Source organism: Protopterus annectens, chromosome 10.part0 (assembly GCF_019279795.1).
Source record: "Protopterus annectens isolate FY-2018-M chromosome 10.part0, PAN1.0, whole genome shotgun sequence".
Lineage (NCBI taxonomy): Eukaryota > Metazoa > Chordata > Ceratodontiformes > Protopteridae > Protopterus > Protopterus annectens.
The window spans coordinates 786,902,251-786,926,116 of record NC_056744.1 but is presented as its reverse complement, the minus strand read 5'-3'; the positions used below and the strand labels follow the sequence as shown (position 1 = coordinate 786,926,116).

At 41.4% G+C, this 23,866-nt stretch overlaps 1 protein-coding gene across 2 annotated transcripts in view; it reads left to right on the top strand.

Annotated features, from left to right (window-relative positions):
* Positions 1 to 23,866, top strand: part of LOC122813344 (putative ferric-chelate reductase 1) — a 754,507-nt gene that overhangs the window by 488,917 nt on the left and 241,724 nt on the right. For both annotated transcript variants that reach the window (XM_044085608.1, XM_044085607.1), the window contains exon 11: positions 9,392 to 9,478. In XM_044085608.1, the coding sequence (XP_043941543.1) occupies positions 9,392 to 9,478 (87 nt within the window). The remainder of the gene's footprint in view (positions 1 to 9,391; positions 9,479 to 23,866) is intronic.

The following is a 23,866-nucleotide window of genomic DNA, read 5'->3' as shown; positions in this document are numbered from 1 at the left end:
TATTGCCAAATGCTGGGCTCTGTATATTAGAAATGATATCGTAGTTGTCTATAAGTCCTTATTACAGTACAATCAGATAATCTGCAAAATGTCAGACTCTGAATTGCTATAAACCATTATAAAATAAAAATATATACTGAAAAAGAAAACCGTTCATACAACATATTAGTTTCAATAAAGTTAAATTTAGACCAATAGATCTAGAGTAATGTGCCTTAAAATATATTTTCAAATGTAATAAACTAAAGTTAAGTTAGTGAAATAAAACTGCAAAGAATAAAAAATTAAATCTCTTTATAACCAGCTTGTAAGAAAGAAATCAGAAAATGAAGTATAAAATAAATTTACTATATAGTTGTACACCAACACCAAACCAGATCTAAACTGTAAATGTGTTCTTAATGCGAAATCAGTAAAAAAAGTCCCTGATAATTTCTCAGTGCCCCATGCCCTGCCAGTGGCATAGTCTGACATATTTTGCATACTTTTCTTATGTTTTTTTTTCATTCCTTTTGCACTGCAGTTGTACAGTTATGCAGAAATGATCATTTCCCTTGCTGTGATTAGTGCTGCCCTTGTACTCGCAATGCTCCTGTTCTGCAGAATTCACAGGCTGCTGTCCTGTACAAAGTCATGTTATGTAGTGCTAGTCTAGTATCCATTCATTTGCTCACTGCACAGGCTGCTATGCTGTGCAAAGTCATGTTACATAGTGCTAGTCTAGTATCCATTCTTCTGCTGACTACACAGGCTACTATGCTGTGCAAAGTTGTGTTATGTAGTCCTAGTCTAGTATCCATTCATCTGCTGACAGCACAGGCTGTTATGCTGTCAATCCTTCATATGATATGTAGTACTAGTCTATCTGCCATAAAGCTATAGTTTTGTAGGGCACACATCCTGCTATATACTCTATCCATTATTTTCTTCATGCCTTTTCCTGAGTACAGCCTGCGGTGTACCACCTTAAGGTACGCATCTTGGATTATATGCCCCTATCACTTTTGCTGCAAATGACATCCAGCTTTTATAGCTACCAAGTCCTATTTCATACATTCTGTATACAGCTGATACTAACATCCCACTGTAATGTGCAGAGCAGGTACTATCAGCTGTGTACTTCCCAGGGCTGAAAGTACCGTGAGCTAGATGGCCTATGTGCTGTTTCTGATGTATACAATAATCAGTTTCCCAATTTTTTATTCGGTGCCTGATAATTCCTGGTTTTAATCACTGTTGCCATAGTCCACTTAACATGCAAGTGAACATTTAGAATAAAGCAAGACATGTTTGTAAATGAAATACTAACCATCAGTGTGTGGACAGCTAGGCACTTCATTTATTTTATTAGCTATTTTATACTTCTTAGCACTGTGGTATCACCAAATGCTAGTTATTGTCTTTGGTTGTACATTTGTAAGGACATCACTTTTAGGGTTCCAGAAAAGCTATTTTCTAAGATATGCATTCTCCATTACACATAGCTTTAGCCTCATGTTATATTTTTCCATCACTGAATAGAGCCTAGGTACCTGAACATTAATGCAAAACTGAAAGCACACTGGAATGAAAGAAATGTGCTTCTGAGTTCAAGAATTGAGGGACCCCTGAACTATAACAAGAAGAGCTAATTAGCATTCACAGATGAGAGGTAAATTGCACTCTGTAGTTAGATACCTGCTAGATATTTTACCACAATAAGTCAGTAAGTTATAATATGGAAAGAAAGAGCTCATGTAGCATATTCTGGTTGCCTTAGAAGAAAAAAACAAGAAAGAACATAGTGCTTTGATGGGGTTTCCTATTGAAATGTCAGAATTTGTAATGCCAAGTGCCAACACACTGAAAAAAAAGAATGAAACTGCAGGAGAAGAGTGAATATTGAACATTAGTCTTTTCACTTAAACTTGTTTTTTACCCCATGCACCCCACGATGTGGAAGGCAAGCTCCCCACACCACTTGAACTTATGATGTCATGTTGTCCTATCTTTCCTTCATTCTTACAATGATGGGTTTGGAGCTGATTCTCGGCATCGACTCTGCCGAATACATAGCTGGAAGTCTCAAACCTGGCTTGTGGCAAGAAGGTATCCCACAATGCAGTGGTGCAATTCCCCAGATTTTGTTTGCCATTTTACGAAGTTGGATGCACTCATCTTGGCCGTGGCTAAGTTGTGACAATTTCTCCCCTATTTTTCCTCTAAACTGTTATATTTGCTAATAGATAGCTTATCTTCTAGTTACATTTAATTTGCTGTGCATTTTATTGCATTACTATAGTTTTATCCCCTTTGGCATGGCTTTTGCCGTTGCCTTGTAGGCCTACTGGTATCCCTTGTAGTGGTTGTTGTTTCTGTCTGTTAAGTATTTCAGTAGCTCATTTAAGTTAGAGAGCTATTTGCCCATTTAAGTTAGAGGGCTTGTAATTAATTGTTGTATTGTCTATAAAATAGGACCGTTTAAGTTAGAGGCCCTATTTTTTTTCTCCCTGGTTGCCTTTTTCCTTGTATTTCCCATAGTTACTGTTCAGTGTAGCTTCAGCTGTTCAATTGCAAACATTTTCTTGTTGTTGTTGCTTTTGTGGTCTTACCTTAACTATGTCTAAAGACCCAAAGGAGAGAGGACATAAGCCTTTGTGCTTTAAAAAAATGCCAGAAGTGCTCACAAAAAATGTCCATCACTAATGGACATGTTATATACATTTATTGCCTTGGTGCTATTCACCTAAAAGAAGACTGCACTTTTTGTCACTCTTTCAGTGTAAGAGTACTTCAAGAAAAGAGAAACAAATTGATTCTGAAAGGGCTCTTAAAGCCAACTTTTGAGGAAGCTATCCATAGTTCTTCTTTCTCTTCTTCTTCCTCTAAAAAGGAAAAGTCTCAAAAAAGGCATTCACCTGCAACATCTGCTCAGTCAGAGCCTCCTGTCAAACTACCAAAATTTCCAAGGCCACTACCTCCTTGGCTCTACAGTCCTCAGAGCCATCGGAGGTCATATTAATTGACAAGCCTGGTACTTCGGCTCCAATGTCCTTGAAGCCACAAGATACCTCTACTCGGAGCCGGTCCATGGATATTTCACTGGTTTCTCTGACATTGAGATCTCCAATTCTGCACAGGTCTCGCTCTCCATCCCTATCTTCTAGGTCTACCAGGAGCTTATCAGATGATGGCATGGAAAGGGTGGTGCTCAGACTCCTGAAGTCGCCGGCGCTCACTAAATTATTCTCAGCTCCCACCCATTTGGTCTCTGAGTCTGCTGTATGTACCAATTATACCCACTGTTGTTCTTCCTATGAGCCAAGCTGGTCCTTCGGAGCCAGAGTGCTTGGTACCACTTACTGTGGATCAGTCTCTTCTGGGACCCCCTTCGGTGTTCACGGAGCCAAAATCTGCTCCGACTCTCTCGGTGCCGAGTCTACCCCTCGAGGCATAGTCCTGGGTTAGCCCAGCTCCCACATCAGCCTCAAACCTGATCTCGTTGGTTCCGGTGCCTTCCTCTGTCTCCTCAGAGCTGAGGAGTCTTCAGAGCTGGCAGGATCCGCCTCTGAGCTGATGAGGAGTGTGTTGTCTTCCCATTCAGCACCAGAGAAGGATACTAGTACTTGTCACCCTAAGGCACAAGCTACTGTCTGAGCACCTCCCATTCCACAGGACAGCAGAGATCTAGAGCCTCAGGATCCCCCAATGGGCGAACCCCTCTTCTCCGAGGCCTCTCCAGAATATCCTTCTGAGGAGCCACCTCAAAAGAGAACTTGCAAGAGGAAGCACTTAGACTCCCCAGATGAGTCTGTCACTTCAGACACTGACCTCGATGAGTCGAAAGGATCCCCACGGTCGTCCTCTGATGATATCTCATTTGCAGATATTCTAGAAATCCTGAAGCAGAGAGGTGGCTGGCAGACCATCACCCCTTCCGATGAGGAGTCAGTTTACCTGAAGGCATTTGGATCTCAACCTTCAGCCTCCTGGCTGTCTCTGCCTTTCGATGAGCTAATGGACCTGGTTAGTCGAAAGGCATGGGAGTCACCTGACACTATGGAGCCAGTCTGTCAGAGGCCAAACAGATTCTTGTCAGCTCCTTTCGGAAAGGATTTTCTAAACAAGGGGGTACCCATTGATGCTATGGTGGTGGCAGCAGCCACCAAGAAGGAACTTGCAGAGACTTCCTCACCTGTTCATCCTCCGAATAAGGATTCTCGAATGATGGACAGATACGGGAAGCGTGTCTTTTTGTCAATGACATTCTCACTGCAATCGCTGAACTACCTATCCCATTTTACAAGGCTACAAAGAGATCTCCTGAAAGAGCTAGGAGATACTCTACAAGGTTCATTACCTGCGGGGTTGAATGAGAAGGTCTCCTCTCAGCTGTCTACCTTAAATTCCATTGTCAACTCCTCCATGAGGCTCATATCCTACAGAGCAGATGGAGCAAGCAGGGCAGCGGGTTCCGGAGTTTCCCTTAGGAGACACTCCTGGATGCGCTTGTGCAATTTTGCGGAGCCCTTTAAGTCTACTTTTACTAATGCCCCTTTTGACGTTTCCTCGCTCTTTGGACCCAAAGTAAAAGACACTCTAATCTAGTGCAAGCAGGAAGGGAAAACTCTCTCTGCCATCAGAGTACATTTTCCTGTACCTTCAAGACCTTATCCTAAAGGCCAGAAGAGTGGAAAAAATGTGGTTCCAAAGATCCCAGGGAGTTTTCCAGGATGCATGGGGGGTTCCTTCCCCAGGGGCAGAGGGGGAGGCAATAATGGTAGACGCTCTCCCAGAGGCAGAAGGGGCCCTCAAAACCAGGGTGACCATGATTCCTTTCACGGATGCCCTTATCTGCACTCCTGAAAGGAGGCCCGACTGCTCTATTCTGGACGCAGTCAGGGGACATTTATCCATGTACCCAGAAGCCTGGCAAAATATCACAAGAGACAAATCCTGTTCCACAGACCAGAACAATCCCAGATGCTACACCCAATCTAAGGGAGCAAGCAACCATAGAGATTCAAAAGTTGCTGCACAAAAGAGTCACCCAAGAAGTCCCTGCAGACCAAATAGCATTTGGAACTTACTCAAGATTCTTTTTGGTGCCAAAAAGAACAGGGGACCGGAGGCCCATATTAGACCTAAGCAAATTAAACAAATCTGTCAAGAAGTCAAAGTTCCAAATGGTGACACTGCAGTCTATACTTCCTTTTTTACGGAAAGACGATTGGATGTGCTCGATAGACCTTCAAGATGCTTACTACTACATAAAAATAGACAGGGCATCAAGAAGGTACTTACTCTTCCAGTTGGAAGCCAGTCATTACCAGTTCCGAGCTCTGCCCTTTGGTCTCACTACAACCCCAGAGTGTTCACCAAATGCATGGCAGTAGTCACGGCTCACCTGAGGTGTCTAAGATTCTGAGTGTTTCCCTATCTAGACGACTGGTTCCTATCTGCCACCACCAAGCATCTACTCCAACAAACCAGGGATCTAACTTTGGACATTTGCAATCAGCTGGGTATTGGTCACTTTTCAAAAATCTGCCTTGTTGCCTTGTCAACATATTACTTTTATAGGTGCAGATCTAGACACCTCCTCTATGGTAGCACGTCTTCCAACAGAAAGAGTTGTAGCACTCAGACAACAAATACTTCACCTCCTTCCCAAGACCAAAGTGAAAGCAAAGATAATTCTAAGATTACTAGGAACAAGGGCTTCCATGATTACACTGGTTCCTCTTGCCAGAATGCACATGAGGATCCTTCAGTGGCTGTTGTTCTCCCAATGGTCACTTCAAGAGCTTCCAATGTCTCACCTGATCAGATTAACGGAATCATGCAAGAAAGACTTAAGATGGTGGATACACTCCACTCATGTGACCATAGGGAGACCATTTGTTCCACATCAGCCCATAGCTACAGTGACCACAGATGCTTCCCAGATAGGGTAGGGGGCATTATCTGGGAAGAACAGTCCAAGGTACATGGAAAGAACATGAGGCTCACTTTCATATAAATGTCCTACAGATGAGAGCTGTGCTTCTTGCGTTGCACGCACTTCACAACTCTCTCCCTCTAGGGACAATTGTGATAGTCAGACAATATGTCTGTGGTTTGGTACAAAATACCACAACACTAACAACAAAAAGGCAAAAACACACAGTATACTACAGCTAAAGATTTTTTTTTTTAAACTAGGAAGCCTCTAACGTAAACGGCTACCTAACAATAAGATAGAAGGAAGGCTTAAACTAAAAAGCTAACTTACAAGAAGGGATAGGGGGTGGGGGGGGGACTCTCTAATTTAAATGAGTTCTAAGGGAAAGGACTACCAATACACTAAACTAACACAATAAGTTACCGACTAGAATTTAAACAATAAACTCCTAGAAAAGGGACTAATCTGACAAAAAACAGTTCAATAATAAACTTATATGAGCCTGAGCCAGTAAGAATGACACCTCGCAGCTGAAGCGGCAAATGAGATCCGGGTAGCTAGCGCTGGGTATCATGGGAAAAGGGGTAGCCTCGAGCCAGTAAACAGCTCTCGAGCTATAGAAGATGGCCGAGTCGGAGCCAAGGATCAGCTCCGATCCCCAACCAGCAAGAAAGAAGAAGAAGAGATGAAGACAACTAACATGGAACGTTATGATAGGTACATAACTTTTTCTGTCTCATCTCACGTTACCGGAAAAAGAGAAAAGCCCTGCAAGTAGGATCCAAGTGCAAGGCAAAACAAACTATCAGTAACTGAAAAAATGCCAGCACAAAACTCAGTATATATCAGCAACAAAACTACAGCAACACTAAGGTAAAACTTAAGTGTTTTAATACATATCGAACAATTCAATAATCCAGACCTGTTTCAGCCTAACACGGCTTTCCTCAGTGGAACAAAAAAAGTACAAACAGTATGTTACCACCTTTTCAGCCCTCATCATCTTCAGACCTCAAGTTCCTTTCCTGGAAGACCTTGTTTCTAGTGGCTATAACTTCTGCTAGAAGAGTATCAGAGTTGCAAGCTCTTTCTATTAAGCCACCATATTTGATTTTGCATAAGGATAGGGTATCCTTGCAAACCAGTCCTTCTTTCCTACACAAAGTCTCTTCTCCAAACAACATAAATTAATCTATAGAGCTTCCAGTGTTCTTTCCTAATCATAGCAACAAGGCAGAATACAAATTACATCAACTAGATGTGCATAGGCAACTCAGATTCTATTTGCATAGGACCAAAGACTTTAGAAAATCTGACCAACTATTTGTATCCTTCTCTGATGCAAAAAAAGGGTAGTTCAGTTTCTAAAACTACTCTTTCCAATTGGTTTTAAAATTGTATTACATTCATTTATACCTCAAATCACAGAGATTTACCTTTCAAAGTGAAAGCTCATTCCACTAGAGCAATGGCTACGTCATCTGCCTTTCAAGCTGGAATTCCCATGGATAATATCTGTGCAGCAGCTACTTGGACCACTCCACATACTTTTATCATGAATTACAAAGTGGATTTGGCCTCCAGGGACAGGGCCTCCTTTGGTTCCACGGTGCTTAAAGATGCACTTCCGTGAGCCACCCAGGGTAAAGGTGCTAGGGATGCTGTCCCATTATTGTAAGAATGAAGGCGAGATAGGACAACATAACATAAAGAAGTTATGTACTCACCATAACGTTCCATGTTTGTTGTCCATCTCGCTGTTCATTCTTACGAACCCTCCCTCCTTCCCCCTGCCAAAGACTCCTTGTAGACCTGGTGGATGTTTTTATTACAGTCAGGAGTTCTTTGTTTCAGTTTGTTTCTCCTTCTATTAGGTATAATTTATGTTTGTATGTATGCATGCATATATATATATATATATATATGTATATATTGTATATATATGTATATAGTGTACATATCATTCAGTAGTAGCAACAAACAAGATCTGGGGAATTGCACCACTGCATTGTGGGATACCTTCTTGCCCCGAGCCAGGTTTGAGACTTCCAGCTATGTATTCGACCAAGTCCCATCATTGTAAGAATGAACGGCGAGATGGACAACAAACATGGAATGTTATGGTGACTACATAACTTCTTTTTATACCAAGTCCAAGAATGCCATACCTAAGAGAAAACAGAATATGCTGAGAAATAATAGCCTCAGACTTTGTATATGTAAGTCCTTTTTTTGGCCATTCAGTCTGTGTACTATGGGACTCACCGAAGCAGGTCCTGACATTTCAAATGGTTACCGTTGAATGTATGCTTCTGTAGTGTAAAAAGGCAGCCCAGTATGTCATCACTAGATTACCAGCTGTAAAACAACTGCCAAACATATTTACATTTTGTGTGATTTTCATTTCTTATTTCAATAAAATGAAGAAACACAAAACATGCTAGATACCAGTGTTCTGGGTGGCTAAGCTATAGTTTGAATTGCAATCGGAACCATGTTGAGAGATGAACACCAGTTCCACCAAATACAAGTAAACTGAAAATGTTTTGCAGAAAGCACATTCAGCAAAACTTAAAGTAAATATTTTTTTGCACTGCTGGCGCCAAGTGAGGGATACCCCTACACCCTCTGAAATATAAATATACATACTGCAAAAATGACACAACAGGAGGGAAGAGGGAAATTTCTATTATCACAGAAAGTGTTTTTAGTGAAATGTTTGTGATTAAATGACACTTGACCAAGCTAACATTGACACAGTGGCACACTCCCTTGTAATCACAAGATGGTTATGTTTTATGGCTTCAGATATGGCCTTTAAGAACTGACATGATGGACTTGTACAACGCAACCACTTTGGAGGTGGGTGGGTGTGTGCCTTGTACATCTAGCATTATTATCAGGTGCTCTCTATAATTTAATTTCTGAGTTTTCATGTGAACATTAAGCACTCATCACTTTTCATGCTTACTGACCATGTCTATTGGCTGCTGGCCCTCTAACCTCCACAATGCACTATGAATGTAATTATCTCAAGTTCACATCCATTGAAAGATGCTGCCTATATACTCCCCCACCGACTATGTATATAATTTAAATTATTTATGGAGCTGCATTTCCTTAAGCAATTCCACTTTCTCCGTGGGTTTGAATCTCTGTTTAGCATTGAGACATTGTACAGATGTTTGCTAATATTGCTTGTCTGTATCTGTACTACACAGTTCACATTTTCTTTACTTGTTCCCACCATATGTCATTCATTGATTTTTAACTTCACAAAGGTACCCTTCATTCTGTATAGCATTATAATTTTGTAGTATAGTGCAAACTGTTTGCCCTACATGTTTGAACTGTTATGTGATAGCTGTAAGGCAGAGCCTTTTCTCCAAACTAAATTACTCTTAAATACTGCTGGAGTTTATCTTAAATATTTGCCATATGAGTAACTTTGTGTTTTATTTTTTTCAGGCACATTTGTCGCTGATGGTACTCACTGTGATCACAACAGCAATTGCATTTATAGTGGCATTTGCTGAAGTACAGGGATGGAGTTATGTAAGTTTGTGATTTATCACCATTTCATTTGGTTTGTGTTTCCCTGTAATGTTTGTCATAAAAACTATCTGAAGATGTTTGACAACTGGGAAATGAAAGGCATGTATTTTGGGAAATATAAAAGGAACTGTTTTCCATAAAGGGAAAAAGGGAATGTTTGCAGACTGGAGGTTATTTATGGATATGTTAAATAGTAGGGGGCAAGGATGGACCATTGTGGGACACCTATATATACTAAGAGAAAGGCAGATACTTTGTCTTGCCACTTAACTGCCTATAAAAGATTAAAGAGATGTGAGTGAAACCTTGTAAGAGAAGGTTGTGCAAGACCTAGGAAGATAGTTTATGAAGAAATAATTGGTGGGAAACAGAAATGAAAGTCTTTGACAAGTCCAAGAGAAATTTCAGAGACTAACTTGTAAGCATTTATCTTTGACTGGCAGTGTTGGTAAAACCGAGAAGGGCAGGGGTAGTGCTGTTGTGAGGAAAAAACACATGTTGTGATGAGGACATAAGATTATCTGTGTCATACTTGATTAAATGACATTAGTTGCATTTTCCATGTAGTTTGAGTAGGAGAGATAAAATGGGTTGAAGTTTGTAGTTAAGAATCTCAGTAGAGTAGCCACCTTTGTGAAAAGGTAGGATGAATGACTTTTTCCACAGAGCAGAAACATAGCATTCACTTATAGATCGATTACACAAGATGAGGACAAGGTAAGCTAAGGCATCATTTGCAATTCTAAAGAACTTTTCAGGCAAATTATACCTATACATACTCTTTTATATATATATATATATATATATATATATATATATATATATATATATATATATATATATATATATATATATATATATATATATATATATGTATGTATATATATATATATATATATATATATATATATATATCTACGAAGAAGAGTACCCAAAGGAAAAGAGAAATATTGAATAACCAGGATGGTACTAGCCTCTAAGTCAGCAGTCAGCCAGGAGCGGGAAGGAGGGAGGGACGTGAGAATAAAGGCGAGATAAACAACTCACATGGAACGTTATGGTAAGTACATAACTTAGTTATGTGAAGTTGTTAATCTCGCCAATTATTCTCACTGATGGGTAGCATCTCTAGCACCCTCAACCCTGGGTGGCTCATGGGAGTATGTTCTTCAGTACTGTAGAACCAAAGGAAGACCTGTCCCTTGAAGCCTTATCTACTTTGTAATGTGAGATAAAGGTATGGGGGTTAGACCAAGTGGCTGCAGTGCAAATATCGTCAAGAGGCAATTTAGCTTGAAAAGCAGAAGAGGTAGAGACAGCTCTGGTAGAATGAGCTTTTGGTTTCTGCGTTAAAGGCATGTTCACATTTTCATAAACAAAGGATATACAATTGGATAACCATTTAGATAAGGTTGTTTTAGCCACTGGATTGCCTTTTCTTGCTTCTGAGAAGGCTACAAAAAGTTGATCTGATTTCCTAATATCCTTAGTTCTGTCAAGATAAAATCTGAGCTGTCTGTGAACATCAAGTTTGTGCAGCATATATTCTAAGTTGTTAGAGTGGTTGGGGAAGAACACTGGTAGTTCAATGACCTGATTGATGTTTGACTCAGAACAGACTTTAGGTAAAAATGAGGGGTTTGTTCTGAGTAATCAGCATGGAATATCATGTAGGGTAGTCTGATGGATAATGCTTGAAGTCCTGACACACTGCAGGCAAACGTAATGGCCACAAGAAAAATTGTTTTCCACGATAAGAATTTTAAAGCACAAGAAAAAGCTGGTTCAAAGGGAGGAAGAATAAGTTGAGACAGCATAAGGTTTAAATTCCAGGGAGAAAAGGGAATTTTGATTGGAGGTCTCATATGAAGAACGCCTTTAAGAAAGGTGTTGGATAATTTATGGCTCATAATATTTGAGCCATCAAGACCAAGGTGAAAATTTGAGATAGCAGCTAACTGAACTCAAACTGTAGCAGCTGTTGCCCCTTCCTTAAAAATGTTTGTCAAAAATTCCAAGATCGAAGATAGCGGAGCTCGAAAAGGGTCAGTGCTCTGCGCGTTGGCCCAAATTGAAACCTTTTCCATTTGCTGCCATATAATTTCCTGGTAGGTGGCTTGTGAGAGGACAAGAGAATCTGTCTTGTATCTTCTGAATTGAATAAAGCCTGGCAATTAGGTGAAGTGGATTAGCCAAGCAGTCAGTTACAGGGACTGTAGAGAAGGATGAAGATCCCCTGACGGGTGCATCAGAAGGTCTGGAACTGGGTCCAGGATCCATGGATCCTCCAACAGATGATGGTGAAGAAACAGAAACCAAATCTGTCGAGGCCAGTAGAGGGCTATCAGTATAACCTTCCTTCCGAGCGATTTTGCTTTTTGTAGAAATCTGAGTATTAATGGAAAGGGTGGAAATGCATAAAGGAGACCCGGTGGCCAATCGTGTAAAAGTGCATCTCTCGGGGAATGACCAGGAGGTGGTATCAGGGCAAAGTAGCTTTTGCATTTTGAATTGATGTGGCTGGCAAAAAGGTCGCAGCAAGGCTGGCCCCATTTGCGGAAAATCAACTCTGCAACCTGTTGATTGAGAGACCACTCGTGAGGGAGTAATATTGCCCTTCTTAGCTTGTCCACTATGACGTTGGATTTCCCTGGGATGTGCGTTACTAACAGAAAATGTGGGACGACACAGCCCATTGCCAAACCCTGAGGGATTCTCGACAAAAGGGGTAAGACTTGGTTCCACCCTGCTTGTTCAAGTACCAGACTGCTGACGTTGCCGGTCTGAATTGCAATAGTCCCTAGACTAGGGAGAGAGTCCTGAAAGTACTGCAACGCCAGAAGTACCGCTCTCAGCTCTGGAACATTGATGTGCAGATGTGATTCTTGATCTGTCCATGTGCCTTGGGTAGTCTTTCTCTGAAAATGCCCCCCCCCCACCCTCACCCTATCAGGGAAGCATCCGTGGTCACAGTGGCTACTGGGGGGGGGACAAAGGGTCTCCCTACTGTAACATGAAGAGACGTCAACCACCACCAAAGGTTTCTCCTGCAAGAATCCATGATAAGAATCATGTGGTGCATTGATAGTTTCCTGGTAAGACAACTGAGTGAAAAGAAGCCATTGAACGATTCGCATATGCATCCTTGCGAGTGGTATAGCCAGGATTGCTGCCGCCATCAAACCTAGTACTTTCAATACCTCCGCTGCTGTAGCTTTGTTCTTTGACACCAGTGAGCTGATGTTTTGGCGAAGAAGGGAGACTCTTTCAATAGGGAGACGTAGAGTGGTGGTTGAGGTATCTAACTCTGATCCTATAAAAACGGTACGCTGAGATGGCGATAAGGCAGACTTTTCGAAGTTGATCATAATGCCTAATTGATGGCAGAGTGTCAGAGTGTATTGTGTTGCCTGAGTCAATTGATGCCTGGTGGTAGCGGTGAGGAGCCAATCGTCTAAGTATGGAAACACCTGGAATCCTAGACGCCTCAGGTGAGCCGTGACCACTGCCATGTATTTGGTGAACACACTGGGGGCTGAAGTGAGACCAAAGTGCAGGGCTCGAAACTGGTAATGATTGGCTCCCAGCCGGAAGTGCACATGTTCTCTGGAGAGTCTGTCCATCTTTGTGATAGTACGCATCCTTGAGATCTATGGAGCACATCCAATTGCCTTTCCCTAAAAAGGGAAGAATGGACTGAAGCGTGACCATTCAGAACTTCTCATTCTTTACGGACTTGTTGAGTCTGTTGAGGTCCAAGATAGGTCTCCAGTCCCCTGTTTTCTTTGGTACCAAAAAGAATCTTGAGTAAGTCCCGAATCCGACCTGGTCTGCTGGGACTGGTTGGATGACTCTTTTTTTTCTAGCAATCTGGGGACCTCTACAATTGCTTGTTCTCTGAGATTGGGTGGAACATCTGGGATTTTTTTGATAGGAATGGGATGGGTAAAGAACGGTATGAAATATCCTCTGGAAATGATGCTCTGTACCCAAGTATCCGATGTTATGTTTATCCAGGCTTCCGGGTACAAAGACAAGTGACCCCTGACTGCCTCCAGAGCCGAACAGTCGGGCCCCCTTTCAGGAGCGCTGGTAGGACTGACCGGAGAACTGACTCCTGTCACCCTGTTGCTGCGGACCCCTCTGCCATGGGGGTGGCATCTTCCATTATAACCCCCTCCTCTGCCTCTAGAGGGGGTTTCACCACATGTCGTGAAAGGCTGCTTGAGTTTTTCGGAACCACATCTCCCCGCCCCCAGAGCCCTTTGGGTAGGGCCGAGTAGGAGTGGAAAAGCAGACCCCAATGGCAGATAAAGTCTTGCCTTCCTATTCACACCTGGTTAAAGTTTCCTTTACTTTGGGCCCAAACAGTGATGAGCCATCAAATGGGGTATTAATAAAAGAAGACTTGAAGGGTTCTGCAAAGGAACAGAGATGCATCCAGGCTTGTCTGCGAAGAGCAATGTCTGAACTAGCAGCTCTACTCGAACCATCAGCTGCATAGGATATGATATAAGATGCATGGACAAGTTCACTACTGAGTTAAGGGTAGTGAGCTGGGCTTTGACTTTGTCGGCCACTCCTGCAGCTACTGTACCCTGGAGAGTATCTCCTAGCTCTTTCAGGAGATCTCTCTGTAGTCTTGTAAAGTGAGTCAAGTAGTTCAGTGATCGCAGAGAAAAAGTCCCTGAACTAAACATGCGCTTCCCATATCTATCCATAACCCCAGAATCTCTGTTGGGGGGATGGATAGAAGAGGATGTCTCAGATACTTCCTTTTTGGTGGCTGCAGCCACCACCATGGCATCCACAGGCACTCCTTTTGTCAAAAAAGGTTTATCGACTGGGGCAGATATGAATTTATTGGGTCTACAAGGGACAGGTTCCATGGCCTCCGGTGACTCCCACGCCTTACGAGAGATCAGATCCATGAGCTCGTCTTAAGGCGGAGACACCCAAGAAGTGGAAGGTTGAAACCCAAAAGCCTTCAAGAGCACAGATTCATCCTCAGTAGGGGTCTTGGACTGCTAGTTGCCCCTCTGACTAAGGATCTCTAGTATCTCTGCAAAAGAGATATCCTCAGAGAGGGACTGAGGGGACCCTTCTGACTCATCTAAGTGCCTCCTCTTGCACAGTCTCTTTCTGGGCACCTCCTCAGTGGGGGGGTCTGGGGGAGGTCTCAGAAGAGCAGGGGACACCCTGGGGGGATACTTGAGAATCAGGATCTCTACGCTTAGAGGGGTTGATAGATGCAGATGTAGACACAGGAGCTTGAGGGGAGAGGGAAAGCTGAACCGATGCTGATGTTGTCTTTGGAGACAAAACTCTCCTCATAGCATCGAAGGAACCATGGCTCCAATGAGGAGGAGTGGACGGACCCGAGAGTACTGTCCGATCTTCCCGCACCGAAACCCTGGGCTCCAAGCCTGAGGTAGGAGCCGAGCATATCCGCGCCAAAGCCCCGAGAGGGAGAGTCGGCACCGACAAGTCAGTGCGACTATCCTCCCCAGACCCGACTGGAGAGCGTCGGCGCCAAGGACATCCGAGTAGATGGAGCCGATAACCCTGGAGCGGATATCAGCTCCAAGGGTCCAACCACCATCGGTTTGACTACCCTCGGCTCCAAGTGTCCAGTACGGCCCGGAGGAGAAGTAGACAAGTTCGGTTCCATGATCTTTGGCACCGACAAGCTGGTCGGGGCTGACAACAATTTGGCAAGTCCTTTTGCCTGTAAAAGCTTCTGCACTAGCTGATCCATGTCCAAATCTGAAAGGCTGACTGAAGACTTAGCTGAATGCACCGAAGGTGCTGACTGGAGCAGAGGTGAAGAAGGAACTTCGGAGACTGGCTCCAATACTGAGACCTGGCTCCAAATCAAAGGTACACTCTGCTCCGATGAACCAATGACCCTCCTTCTGAAATTTTAGCCTTTTTGGATACCTTATCTGAAGACTTGGATTTTGAAGATTTGGAAGACGTACTAGCACCTTCATGGCTATTCAAAATCTCTGAAAAAGATTGCTGTAGCAATCCTCTGTCTATAAGTTTCCTCCTTCTCTCCAAGAGTACTCTTGAAGAGAAGGAGTGACAAATGCTACAGGTGTCTTGGAGGTGCTTGGCCCCCAAGCAGTAGACACATTAAATATGTCCATCAGTGATGGACATCTTCTGCCCACAATCTGGGCATTTTTTAAAACCCGATTTGGGATGGGATTTCTCCCTATCCTCTGACATACTGAGAAAAAAACTATAAATAGATTCACAAACAACTAAGCCCAACCTGGGCACTATCTACAACAGTAATATATATATATATATATATATATATATATATATATATATATATATATATATATAAATAAAAATATAATACAAATATGGGACTAAGAGTCCCACAGAAAAAAACCCTAACTACTAAAGGGATTAATAGTAGGAAAAGGGGCTAAAGGCCCACGCAAACTATAAAGCCAAGTCCCTAATTTAAAACAATTTAAACTATGTAAACTGTCTAAACTATCTAAAAATAATGGAACTAACACACACTACATAAATATATCAAAAAGGAAAACTTTTTAAAAACTTGCTGTTAATTCTGTTTCTAAAATGGTCCAAGCTATCTGGATCACCGAGATCTCTCTTGCCGCGGCAAACCAGATATGAGATAATTCTAGCAGTGCATGGTGGGATAAGGGGCTGGTCTCAAGCTACTGGCAAACCTTGAGCTTGCTATCAGCTGTGTCGGAGCCGAGGATCGGCTCCAACCCATCAGTGAGAATAATCGGCGAGATTAACAACTTCACATCATTGGTTTTGGATGTGTTTAGCTTTGTTAACCTTTTGTATTGTACCCCCCCAACCCCCTACTAATTATATGTATCAACTCTGAGGTCACACAACATTAGGAATAGGCTATAAATTCTTCCTTAGTATAACTTCAATTTTGTTGATATTTTTGCATGTAGATATTTTTGAGTTTAGATCCATTTTTATATTAAATGTTTAGATACTGATTTGTTTAGATAATTTTAAGTAAACACACGCACAAATGTTTACATAAAACATTAAAAACATTAAACTAAATGTATACTTATACAATCTATACTTGCATACATAAATAAAATTCAGTCATATCAGGTGGAGATGGGAAAAAAAAGAAAATTGAACTGCATGGGAAAAGGCTGAAGGACATAACTGTAGATAGGATTGTTGTGCAAAGGGGAGTACAGCTACACACTACAACAATGACAAACAGTAATTGTTGTTAATATAAGTTAAGGCAAGGCAAAGATGAGACCTATAACCACATCAGGTTTACTGAACAGGTGAGCAGAGGTAAGTTTGGAACTTGTGATGATTTGACAAAGGCAACTGAAGACACTTGGGGTGAACAACCGGAAATTAGTTGAGGATGAGGGTGTAATGGTTTGATGAAATGCAGGCAGTGCAGTACACATTAAATAAGACATGAAAAGAACACTTTTTTATACTAGTTAGAAGTACAGTTCATTTAAAGTATATAGACTATATTGATCAGGAAGTTTGTATGCATATGAAATGTGAAGCGAATACAATCGCAAATGTCTAGCAGCACATATTTTTTTGGAACTGCACAGGACCCAGCACAAAGTAAAGACAGTTGCATTCTTCATTTATCCAGACTATCATATTATCTATGATTCTCCAAGCAAACAGAGATAAAAAAAAGTTGCTAGTGCCTAAACCCTGTAAGCAAACAACAGGTCTGTATTAAAAATGGCAGCAAGCACAAATAACTGCAATTAAATAATATTTTAGCTGTAAATGAATGCCACTGTTGAGTGAAGAACATAGCAGTTTTTATTTAAACAGTAGTAACTTTTTTGGGTGGAACTATTCCCAATGGGCTGGACTCATTTGTGTGCTCTGTTTAACAATGATGATTTATTTATTCAAAAAGAAAAGGACCACTGCTTTTCTACGTGTGCAGTAAACAAACACTAAAGTGTATTCCACCTCCCAACTCTCTTTTTGTAGCTGCAGTGACTATCGTACTCTGTTATTCTCTCACCCTATAAGTATATATTTATTAGTGCAGTCTCAGTTGCAGCTCACTGATGTCAATACCTGGTTAAGTTATATTGTGAATAACATCACAGTTTACAGGTGTCACATTTTAATTTTATGGCATCCTGTTACTTTAGGAATTTGGTATTTCTGTCAAATGCCAAATGCCATACAGTTGAGAGGTATGCAGTATTCTGGAGAGATTGATGCTAATGAGGGAGCCATAAATTTGCCACTGATGACCCTTTTTCCTTATTAAATAAAATGTTTTACAGTATTCTCAAGGAAGAGGTTCCTCTTAGAGTTGAGTAAATTCCACTCGAGACTTTGGCTAATCAGACATACCAAGAAAGACAAAGTATGTCTCACTTGGAAGCAAAAAGACAACTTTCCAAAATTATAGATCCCTGAAAACAATATCAATAAAAATTCAAACTAGGTGTAAAAAAAATTCTATACTTCCATTCAAGACCTAAATCAAACTCTCTTGGTCATCAGTTAATCAGCTCCTAGATTATTGCCATATCACCCAACAAACTATCATTCTGCCATAATTTATTGTTCATTTATAGATATATCAGATGCACATAGTCATACAAGTGGCTGTAATTCACATGTGTGTTGTTCTCATCTGTCCCCATTCTTGTTTGTTATTTTGATCCGTTCCTCATATTTTTGGTTTTCTGATAAATTGAGGTACATTGTATTTGATACTTAATGAAAATGCTTACAAACATAAAACTTATTTTTCTAGCAACTTCCTAAGTGAATATTTAAAACCTGTCCCTGATTTTGGGTCTTTGTCCCTGATTCTTAACATAAGATGTTGCAGTTGGTTGCTCTATTACTTCAGCTGACTATTGTCAGAATTTCATTTCTGGGCAATTACTTACATATTTCTTAATTCATTTGATCACAAGCTAACATTTGAGGTGTATACTGTCATTCAAGTGGTTGTAATTTTTCTGTGTGTGCACATATTATGTTAGACCTCACTTGTCGAGAGCAGTGCCTGCACATATGTGTTTGTGTTTGTACATATAAAAATAATGTTACTGATTTTGTCTGCAGACATGCATGACTTTAGCAGACCCATATGTATTACTTACAGATAGCATAAATATAGTCAACAAGTAAATTGTCAGCAAGTAAATGTCTTTCAAAAATAAGGCAGAAAAAATATCAGAGAACATTTAGACCCTGTGGGGGTCCCACATCTGTATAAGGTAATTATGACTCTTAGTAAAGGTGGGATTCCATCTTCAAACCACTGTCCTAGACATCAACTAGTCTAAAGCTGCTCATACTAAGTGGTGTGCACAGAGGGTTGACATAGCTTATATGAAGGATGGGGACACTGTGGTTATTATTTCTTTAACTTTCCTCACAATCAAATTTCAGAGGTTTGCAAAACAGGTCTCAAGTGCTTGTCTAGAGACAGTGTGCTGTATGAGAGCAATATAATGGACTTGATTTCTGTGATCAATATTATTTTCACTATGCATTCATGCAATGACATGTAAATAAGTTTCTGTCTTTCAGAGATAATGTTAGGAGGTATGCTGTGCATACATTGATTGAAAATCCTGTGCCTCTGAAACTCCCTCCACCCATTTAAACCTCCACGGGTTTACTCAGATCATTGCTACCCCCACCAGATTTAGCAAAAATAGTCAAAGATAGTATCCTCGATTGGATACTTATTAACAGCCACCCCCAAAAGTACAAGTCAGGTACATTACATGATGATCTAAGTCTTCATCACTGCCTTACCTATATTATTAGGCTTAAAGCCAACATTCCCAACCAGCCCACCTACAAAACTATAAGAAACATCAGGAACTTTAACCTTGACAGCTTCCAAAAAGCATGTAATTGGAATGTCTTGAAAGGACTCCCATTACAAGAAGCAGTTGAGTACTTCATTACCAAATTTCTGGCTATCCTTAGCCACCATGCTCCTACCAGTACCATCCATGTAAAAGCCATGGTTGCACCGTGGCTATCTAAAGAAACAAAACCCAAAATTAAACTAAGAAACAACGCCTGAGCCAGGTGGCATGTTACCAAAGCCCCTATGGACCAAGTAAAATACCAGCAGCTAAGGAACCAGACCAAAAAATCTGTCATTCTAGACAAAAAAAATCACTACAACCTCCTACAACAAAAATACCAGCTAAACCCTGAAAAGTTCTGGGATGGTATTAACAATCTTCTCCACCCAGGCCGTTCCGCCACTCCTACCCCATCAGCTGCCCTTGATAAATCCTGTGTTAACATTGCAAACAGCTTCAACTCCTTTACTGAAACTATCCAGTCTATAGCTACCCATCTGACTCCATTAGACACAAACACCAGCTCTGGCACATCTAGCCCTGATCCACCCAGCACCCATCCCACCTTTACCTTTCAAACCGTACCTACCAACCTGATCTGGACCTTACTCAAAAAGCTAAAACCTACTACACTAGCTGCCAACCACCTCCCAGCTGAATATCTTCAAAAAGCAGCTGATGCCATAGCACTTCCCATTTTTATTCTGATCAACAGATCCATCTCAGAAGGCTCCATCCCAGCAATATGGAAAATATCGCGTTATACCTCTCCATAAAGGCGGACGTTCCACAGAATTATCTAACTTTAGACCTATAGCCATTCATTCACCACTGGCTAAAATCATGTAAAGATGCATACACAAACAAATCATGCAATTTCTTATTCAAAACGGAAAGCTTGCCGACACTCAGCACGGCTTTAGGCCATTCCACAGTACCACCACTACTCTTCTATCTTTCTCTAATGTAACAACAACAAACTATCTTCAGCACTCTTCCTAGATCTCTCAAAAGCTTTTGATGTGGTCCATCATCAGCTACTGCTCAATACCCTACAAACCATCAGTTTAGACCAACATGCAATACAATGGTTTCTCTCCTACCTAAACGGTAGACAGCAGGCTGTCTTATGGCAGAACAAGCTGTTATCCCAACTTCCTGTAACCCTAGGTGTCCCACAAGGGTCCATACTAGGTCCCCTTCTTTTCTCTATCTTTATCAATGATCTGCACACCACCATCCAGGAGCTACCTGCATCCAATATGCAGATGACTCAATGCTAATATACTCCGCCTCCTCTCCTACACAACTTCTAACCCTCACCCAGACCACTTTCAGCACAGTAGAAACATGGCTAGCTATTCGCTGCCTGCTTCTAAATCCTAACAAACCAAGCTACTGCTTTTCTCCACTAACCGTAGAATTCCTCCTCCTTCCTTCAACATCAAATCTAGCAATGACACCATTATCTCCCCTGATGACCATACAAAGCTTCTAGGCATAATAATAGACAACAACCTTAAATTTGATAAACATGTCAATCACACTATTAAATCCGTCAACAAAAAACTTGGCTCCCTGTACAGAGCCAAACCTTTCCTCACCCCCCCAACTAGGGTAGCTATTGCAAGATCACACCTCCTCTCTACCCTTATGTATGCCTCCCCTGTACTCACCAACCTATCCAAAACCGATCTCAACAAGTTATCAGGATGTTACAGTCATATAGCCAGATTCGCTACAGGCATGGCTTTTAGGACCCACCATTGCCAGAACCTCAAAGCACTGGGATGGCTAGAGTATCCTACCCTTCTACAGTTAAACTAGCTTATAGTAGCGCATAAAATACTCCATCAACCTGATAATACCCCTGCCCTCAAAAATATTCTCACCCCTCATAGTGCCCCCAGGCTATTACGCTCAGCTGATAAACTAATGATACTGACCCAAAAATCCATCAACTCTGCAGGCGATGCTATATTTGCCAACTCAACCGGTAAAATCTGGAATCTACTCCCTACTACCGTTACCAAGGAAACCCCACTACCTCTATTTAAAAGAGAACTCAAAAAATCCCTCACATCAGAATTGGCTGTGCTCTTGTTCTAAACCACGCTAACAACTTCACTAATACATGTCTTGCTACCCAACCTGCTGTTTAGCCAAGTATCTATGCCTCATAGCATTTGAATGTCTAAGCATTGTGAATTATGAGATCTGATTGTATTCTATGTTCACATTTTCTGATACATCTTTGCCAATCAGATGTAAGTCTGCACATTGTGCATATTGATATTTGCCTGTATTCTTTGTCTGTATTTTTCTAAACATGTCTGTCTGAGTTTATCACTAAGTGATGTATGGTATGTACTGTCTCTTTTTTTGTATGTAGAGCTTTTCTCCCTGGGCCTCCGCTGAAAACAGACATATATCCAGTCGAACTATCCTGGTCAACAAATGTAAAATAAATAAAAACAGATAAATAAATAAGTCTGACATCAAACAGAAATATGTTATGGTGGCATTTTTTTTCATTCACTTTTATGAATTCTGGAAAAATTCAAATAAAATAAACAGGGAAAAGACCCCAAATCAGGGACAGATCTGAAGTATCACTCTAACTCATTTTTAAAGTTAATAGAAGAAGCAGGCTTTGCATCAACATGCATTTTCTGAACAATACAAAATATGAAAGTCTAATATCTGGCATGTAGACTGATTGTAAAACCATTGATTTAACAGAAAATCAAGAATTATATTGGACAGGGAAAAAAATGCAAAACAAAATCAGACATTCTGTAATTTTCTGGACAATTGAAAGATATGCAGAGAAGGTATCTACCTCTGTGGAGTACATACAAGGAAATATGCTTTGCATATGTATGACAACAGCAATTTGAAATATATAACTATGGCGATTTATTCTTTCACTTTAATCCCAATCAAACATCAGAGGGGTACCTAGATAATTAGTGATCTGATATTGTTAATCCTTGTTCATTCCTTACGCAAGGGTATTGGTTCCGACCTCGGAACCGAGCCAGCCATTTTCCAAGCTTGCGTCAGCTTCAAACTCTTGAGCTAAACTCTTACCTACAATTCCCCTTTTCCTGTTACCCCAGATTTCGTTTGCCACATTGCCATTTGGTCGTGTCAAGCTGCTTCTCTTGAGCTAAGTACAGTTATTTGTTGTCTAATAGTCATTTATATTACTTTTCTGTCAGAAAAGTTTCTGTTTTGTTGTCTCTTACCCTATCGCATCTAGTGACCATATTTTCTTGAGTTTTTCTTCTCTTTTCTCTACTTTTTTACCTACCGCTACCATCTTTTGGTAATTTTCCCTTTTTTCATACCTACGGGTACTTTTGTACCATTGCTGGTACCCTTTTCTACTATCTACTTTTACTATCATGACAGATAAGAAAGGTAGTCCAGGGTGTAAACGGTGTTCTGATTGTGGACACAAACTACCTATATCTGATGCACACTCTGTGTGTTTATTGTTTGGGGTCATCCCACTTATCTGTTGACCCACCATGTACTATCTGTGAAAATTTTTTAAATAGAACTTTGCTAGAAAGGAAAAACAAGTTGTTGCTGAAGGGACTTCTTAAATTTCCATTTTCAGAGGTTATTTCTGGGTCAGAGGCCTCAACCCCTCCTAGAACCCATAAGAAAATCTTGGATGTTCCTACCAAGGCTAAATATTTGCCTTCATCCCCAGCTGGGGACTCCCGCCAACCAAAACCTAAAAAGGCTAAAGTTGCAGCTTCGGAGATCACTCAATCAGCCCCAGTGCTTTCAGTGCCTAGACCTTCGGCAACGAGGCCTTCGGCTCCATTAGTGATCTCGGCTCCATCTTCTCCTGCAGCCTTCTCTATATCAGCACCGAGGGGCTCCTCAGTTCAGACTATTACCACTGTATCGGCACCGACTCAGTTGGCACAGACCTTGACCACGTCGGCTCTAACATCTTACTCGGAACCAATGCCTTTATTGTTGACTCCAGTTTTGTCAGTTCCAGCTTCAGTACTGACAACCACTTCGGCACCGATCCCTGTGTCGGTGCAGATCGTGATCTCGGCACCGATGACTTCTTCGATGCAGGCACCCGTATTCTAGTCTCTCTCGGCACCGTTGTTCTCGGTGCGGACTGGCGAGATGGGCACCGAGTTTGCCTCTTCTGTGGACAGTCCTGTTTCTCCCTCAGTCTCCATGAGGTCCACTAGAAGACTTTCCGAACATGATGTGTTGCGTCTTGTGGATTAGGTGCTCTTGGCTAGAGGTATCCCACCCCCCCAGGAACTATCTTTCCTTGGGAGGTGATTACCCATTTCTAAGACCCCTTCTTATTCTCCTCCTTCATTGCCTTTGAAGTCCATGGATATAGCACAGTCTTCCCCTACTGTGGATCCCTTTATGGATCTCACTAAGGAACCACAGTTGCCTTCATGGCAGGAAAGTTTTGCTACGACCCAGGATGTCAGTTGTGACACACATAATTTGCTGC